The following is a 7,341-nucleotide window of genomic DNA, read 5'->3' as shown; positions in this document are numbered from 1 at the left end:
TGTGTAGAGAGCCGTGTCACCGAATATCTGCATGTAGAAGTGTATGACTGCCCTCTGTTCCTGAGATCGTTAGGTTGCGCTGATGGGTTTGTTGAGGCCACGTCGCCGCAGATCCACATGCAGAGAAGTGTAGGACTATCCCTTGTTCCTGCGGTTGGTAGATCGCACCCCTAATTCCTGATGGGATTGTAGAGGGCCGCTGCAGATCCGCATGCAATGGCACAAGACTTCCCTGCGGTCGTTAGGCTACACTCTTAAACAGTGTTGATGGAATTGCAGGGACCCTTGTTGCCACAGATCCGCGTGCAGAGACGCGGGCCAGATCCCTGTCCCTCTAGTCAGGGCTACACATAGGCTACATCTTTAAACGGTGCTGATGGGTCTGTATAAGGCCGTGTCGCCGCATAACCGCATTCGGAGACGCGGGATCGCTTTCACCGCGTTGGCGATGTTGGTGAGGAAGTTGGCGCAGTCGCAGAGGAGGACGTAGTGATGGACGCCGCCCCGCGCTGCCGACTTATGAAGTGTCAGGCGCCGTAAGCCCACGTCTGCAGTCAGGCTCTTGTAAAGGGTCCTGGCACCTGGAGGGAAGGGTAAACATAATTTCTCGGGTCATGTCACCAATGAAGATATGTATATGAAATTGCCAAGCCATAGTGTGCAGCTACTTGTTGACTTGTTACATCGAAGAACACAGTGCTCGATATCCTAATAAAAATGAGGCGATTTAGTAAAAACAGATTGTTTATGTATGTAACAGCCACGATTTTCTAAATTCCATCCTCAGAACTTCTCTGGAATATGGTGGCCATTTACTAGAGTAGTGTCCACCAGAGGAGGAACATCCACTCGCGCAAGTTTGTGGGTGTCAGTATCTACATTCGCCAATCAAAGCTTCATCCTTTCTAGATGGCGAGTCTGTAGAGATATTTTTGACAATTAAGGTCCCGTCTACGTGAGCATTATGCAATGTCTGCTGACATAAGCGAGAACATTGTTCTTGGTGACGGATTCACCGCTTTTGCAGAAAAACGCGAAGACTTTGCTGTTTTGTCTGCGGACAAACTTGTGCCTGCAGACAATATGATGCTTATGTGGTCTGGGCTTAACACATTAATATATTCTGACTAGGATGTAACCTCAACAAGATACTAAAACGTAATTCGTCGTCTAGAAAGGCTGAAGCTTCGAGTGGCAGACTTACGTGTAGACCCTCCAAAAACTTCTAATTTTGACTGTACAAAGGGTTACCAACATTCCTACTACCTCTCCTTATAAAGACCTTTGTCAATCTCGACACGGGAATCAACCTGGTGAGTCTCTGTTCGTCTGTACAGTTCAAGAAATAAAAATTTCCGCATTTTCCAAAATCGTATTGGTAAGAAGAGGCTCTTAATTAATATAGAACTTAAAAAAAGAGTCCAATAGTGAAAGTCTCGATAACATAAGCAAAAAGATACTCCATTTGTTCATTCGTGACAAATTCCTACGACAGTGTTCTTCATCTTTGTTATCAAACACCAAGACTACACAATCGAATGAGTCGAAGAACGTACCTTCCCAACAGTTCCCCGAGATTCAACTCAACCCTTTCCGCGATTCACTTGGCTAAGATTTTGAGGATGATAAGCGTCTTACCCGTCCATCCGAGCCAGTTACGTTCGAACTTCTGTCCATCGTCGCCCTGGAAGACCTTGAACACGGAGATGATGTATCCCGTGGACGGCGTTGTGGCCTTCCGGCTCAGCTTTTCTGTGAGACAGAGAGAAACATATTTGTTTTTAAATTCTCCTGTTGCTGAATCTTCCCCGGCAGATTTCAATGTAGTACTTATAAAGCGAAGAAAACGCCCGGAGACGTGGGTAAGTGGTGACTGGCAGCTTCATCATGACAATGCGCCTGCCCATCACCACTCGTATAGATTTTTTTTTTTTTTTTTTGGGGGGGGGGCAAATCATCGCATTGCACATGTCTTTTCAGATTTAGTTCCTTGCGTCATTTGCTCTTTTCAAGACTAAAATCGCCGTTGAAAGGGATGGAAATTATGACCATGGACTAGAACAGAGGTGGGGAACCTGCGGCCTTCCGGGCCATCAAGTGCGGCCTTCTGGAGCCTTTGATATACATATTATTTAAACAATTATTTTATCTATTATTTAAAAAGTATATTATCTATTATAAAAAAAGGGATAAGATAATTGAACAAAAAAAATTGTTCAGTGCGGCATCTATGTGGGACGATGAATTGTAAGGTGGCCTTCATGCACAAAAAGGTTCCCCATCCCTGGACTAGATCAAGGGGATCGCAACGAAAAGGCAGTTGACAAAGATCCCTTCAGAAGACGAATGGGTGAGGTCCCAAAGGGACTAAATTGTTTATTTATCTATTAATCAATTAATCTATTTATTTACTTATTTATTCATCTATTCATTCATATACTTTTTGAGTGGATGGCTGGAAAGTTTTGGGTAAACTTTATATATATGATCTCCACAAAAAGTTACCGTGATTAATGTATGCTATAGAAATTCAAATGGGAATATTACACGCTTTCGTGTAGCAGGTGATCACATGTAAATAGTTATATATTTGCGCTTACTTAAGCTACTGTATAAAATATGGTGACTTGACCACTTGCTCACCTATGGGGGGTCTAGCTAACGTAGCCACCTCGTCGAAGCGGTCAAAGTAGTGTGCGACGTGGTATCCAGTCTTGGCGGGATCCAGGGCTTCCAGACTAGCCTGGCGAAGTCTCTGGATTGTACCTTTCCAGTCCACCATCCGGCCGTCGACAACCCAGACGATCATGAAGGAGAATTCCACTGTAAAAAAGAAAAAACTTGTGCGATGAAGGATTTATCGAATGTGAGTTTTCACATACTCACATACATGCGCGCGCGCACACACATAGACACTCATACACAAACACACACACACACACACACACACACACACACACACACACACACACACACACACACACACATACGCACGCACACACTCACGCACATGGTAGGCCAACATGAAATTAATATTAGGTACGTGGACTTAAGTATGGTTAAGACAATGAAGACACAGTACAATAGGAATATGTATGTATGTATGTATGTATGTATGTATGTATGTATGTATGTATGTATGTATGTATGTATGTATGTATGTATGTATGTATGTATGTATGTATGTATGTATGTATGTATGTATGTATGTATGTATGTATGTATGCATGTATGTGTGTATGTATGTATGTATGCATGCATTCATGCATGTATGTATGTATGTATGTATGTATGTATGTATGTATGTATGTATGTATGTATGTATGTATGTATGTATGTATGGATGGATGGATGGATTATGCATGTTTCCATTCGCAACGGCCAAAGTCGCGATCGTTCCATAGAGAAACTCTCCTTCCAGACTGCGGAAGAGATTGAACAGGACTGGGCAGGTCCTCCCCCTCCCTTGTTGACGGTGACTTTTTGTAAACATAAGCCCCCTATGAGGTATTAAATACATAAATTCTAAATGGTCAGTACTTTAGAGACCTTATTGATAATCCTACAAGACCCATCCCGCGGTATTGTTTGATAGTTGAGGACCACAATGGAAATAAGTTTACATCCTTTTTTGTGTTATCCTCGGCATTTGTAATTGTTATTTCGAACTATGTGTTCTTTTTGTTATCTGCACTTCAATGGCGCGGTTGGTAGAGTCCCAGACTGTCACTACGGCGGTCCGGGTTCAAATCCTGCTCAGGGGTGAAAATAATTTCAGTATCGCTGCGCTTCGAGTCGTTACTCCAACTCTCATGGGTGGGTAGTTGGGTGTGTGTGCGTGTAAGGTCAAAGCATTACCCATAGATCGGTCATACGAGCTCTGAGCTCTCTTCCGGGAGGGAAATAGCTGTCGATCACGAGTCCAACACGTGATCCAAAGACCAAGGTGAGTGCCAAATAAGATTATTACTATTGTTATTACTCATTTTCAATTAGCAGTACTATACACATTTTGACTACTCTCCCTGTTTTCTGTTACCTCAAATAAATCTCTACCATCTCTTCTACGACCTCACCTCTTCGATATCAACCTTTAGGACAGAAGCGCTAGTGAGTTGTCGGCGACGAGATTCCTTTTCGCGTAGATTTGGTCGATATTACAGCGTCCGAGTTTTTTTTTTTTTTTTTTTTTTTGGGGGGGGGAGGGGACAGCGCGAGTTTAAGGGAACGATACGTGAAGCTTGAATGTCTGTTCCATTGCGTGTAAGAACATATACTCGTATCCTATTCGAGGATTTTTTTTCCCAAGTGTTTTGAGCTATCGCTAAATGTGACACCACGTCCTAATTAGATATATGAATAATACGCATTAATCATCATCACCACCATCAATGATATTTGTATTTATGTATTTATGCACTGGTGAATATATCTCACAATCGAACGGAAGAGATAAAACAAGCTGGGAATAGAATTGTGAAAGCTGTTGATGGAGTCAAACTGAGTAGCGATAAAAAAAAAAAAAAAAATCAGGCGCGGATACTGCGCAGGTGACCCGCGCATCATTTCGCTTCAAATCACAACAGACCTTTATTGACAAAACTAAGTTCATTTCAGGTCAGATTAATACCAGATATCCTAGAAAGACAAATAGAGAGATATTGGTTGATGTCTGAAAGGACGAGAGACGTCATGTATGAGGATATTAGAAGCATTGATGTCAGTGATGTAAATGAATAAAGAATATGTGGGATTCTTTAAAACAACAACCAGCCATCGTTAAGGTGACGGACCTTATATATTTTGTTCCGATGAGGAGGTAGACAGACGCGCTCCTAGATACACACGCATGCACAGATACACACACATACACATACACAGACACGTGCACATGCACAGATACGCACACACACATATACACATACACGTACACGTGCACAGATACACACACATACACAGACACGTACACATGCACAGATAGACACACACACACACATATACACAGAAACGTACACATGCACAGATACACACACACACACACACATATACACAGACACGTACACATGCACAGATAGACACACACACACACACATGCACAGACACGTACACATGCACAGATACACACACATACACAGACACGTACACATGCACAGATACACACACACACACACACATACACAGAAACGTACACATGCACAGATACACACACACACACACACACACACATACACAGACACGTACACATGCACATAAACAAACATGCACACATACATAGATATGCATGCATATAGAGACATGGACACATGCACAGACAGCACATATGCTCGCGTGCACGAACGTACGAGCACACACACACACACACACACACACACACACACACACACACACACACACACACACACACACACACAGATACGTACACATGCACATAAACAATCATGCACGCATGCGCAGACACGCACACATGTACGCACGCACGAGCACACACGCACACACACACACGCACGAGCACACACACACACACACACACACACACACACACACACACACACACACACACACACACACACACACACGTACACACAAGCGTCAATCTACGTAGGACTCTTACTCTGGGCATACACACAGACTGCAGCTGGGCCGGCTCACATACCAGACCACCAGACCACAAATGTCCCTCCCAGTCCGAGGCGCAGTCCTTCTTTGTCAGGGCACGTAGCCTACCATCAAAGCTCGCCACGTCACACAAGCCACGCCGCACATGTACTCAACCCACTTAAGGAACTCGTTTTGCAATAGATATCTATTTGTAATATTACGAAGAACCATCATCAGGCTGATACGAGGAATCCTAGAGAGAGTCACCTAAAAACTTCCTGGTCGAGATTGAAAGGAAGAAATTATATTTGTCGATGATAAATATCAACTTTGAGAGATCTCCTCTCACATACTCATAGGTTTCTTTTAGACTGAATGAAATCGCATGACAAAATTACACAAAAACGAACCAGATATGTCAGATGGTGAATTTTATCACAGACTCCATCTTCAACAAGACAGAACCTTCTGGAGTCACAATGGAGGGGTTAATTACACACGTGGAGCCCTATTGGGCAACGGTATTGCATAACCCCGACCAGTAGTAGACAACCCGCATGAAGTAACCAGGAGGGGACCCGCGCAGTACTCTCGTCAGCCGGTAGGCAAGCATCCATCCCGCGCCAGCTTCCAAGCATCCTATTGGGAGACACCGACGTCCTAACGGTACATGAGTCGTGAGCCTACTATTGTATTCCTCCTCCTCCTCCCCCTCCTACTCCTCCCCTCCTCCTAGTGCTCCTACTCCTCGTCCTCTTCCTCCTCCTCCTCCTCCTACTGCTCCTACTCCTCCTCCTCTTCCTCGCGCTCCTACTTCCTCACTTAATATCTCTCACTGCTCCTTCTCCCCTCCTTCTCTTCCTCCTCGTCCTCCTCCTCCTTCTCTTGCTGCACCTACTGCTCCTCCTCTTCCTCGTGCTACTACTTCCTCACTTAATCTATCTCACTGCTCCTTCTCTCCTCCTTCTCTTCCTCCTCGTCCTCCTCCTCCTTCTCCTCCTCCTCCTTCTTATCCTCCTCCTCCTCCTCCTACTACTACTACCACTACTACTCCTACTCCTCCTCCTCTTCCTCCTTCTCCTACTGCTCCTACTCCTCCTCCTCTTCCTCGCGCTCCTACTTCCTCATTTAATCTCTCTCACTGCTCCTTCTCACCCTCCTTCTCTTCCTCCTCGTCTTTCTGCTCCTAATTTTCTTACTCTTCCTTCTCCTTCTCCTCCATCTACTGCTCCTACTCCTCCTCTTCCTCGTGCCCCTACTTCCTCACTTAATCTCTCTCATTTCTCCTTCTCACCCTCCTACTCTTCCTCCTCGTCCTTCTACTCCTAATTTTCTTACTTCTCCTCCTCCTCCTCCTCCTACTGCTACTCAAACCCCCTTTCCCTCTCTTACTCCACCTCCTATTCCTTCCCCTATCCTCATCCTATTCCTGCTTCCTGTCCTCTTCCTATACCTACACCACCTTATTGAACGCCTCACCTTTCTTTTCTTCCTACTTCTCCTCCTCTTCCTGTTGCTCCTTCTTCTCTTCCTACTAATTCTTCTCCTCCTCGTCCTCCATCTCCTCCTCCTCCTCTTTCTCCTACTACTCTTTCTTCTTCTCCTCTTCTCCTATTTCTCCGTTTCCTTCTTCTCCCTTTTCCTTTCCTCCTTTTACTCCATCTCCTCCTACATCCTCTCCATCTACTTCTACTTCTACCTCTACTCCTCTTCTCTTTCCTACTCTTGTTTCACATCCTCTTC

At 44.5% G+C, this 7,341-nt stretch overlaps 1 protein-coding gene across 3 annotated transcripts in view; it reads right to left on the bottom strand.

Moving 5' to 3' along the window:
* Positions 1-363: 363 nt before the first annotated feature.
* Positions 364-7,341, bottom strand: part of LOC143018872 (uncharacterized) — a 64,397-nt gene continuing 57,419 nt past the window's right edge. For all 3 annotated transcript variants that reach the window (XM_076174411.1, XM_076174409.1, XM_076174410.1), the window contains 3 exons: positions 2,644-2,823; positions 1,639-1,752; positions 364-581 (listed from right to left, as the gene is read on the bottom strand). In XM_076174411.1, coding sequence (XP_076030526.1) covers positions 364-581; positions 1,639-1,752; positions 2,644-2,823 — 512 coding nt within the window. The remainder of the gene's footprint in view (positions 582-1,638; positions 1,753-2,643; positions 2,824-7,341) is intronic.

This window comes from Oratosquilla oratoria, chromosome 36 (assembly GCF_046742065.1).
Source record: "Oratosquilla oratoria isolate Oo_2021 chromosome 36, ASM4674206v1, whole genome shotgun sequence".
NCBI lineage: Eukaryota > Metazoa > Arthropoda > Malacostraca > Stomatopoda > Squillidae > Oratosquilla > Oratosquilla oratoria.
This window is presented reverse-complemented; position numbering and strand designations above follow the sequence as displayed.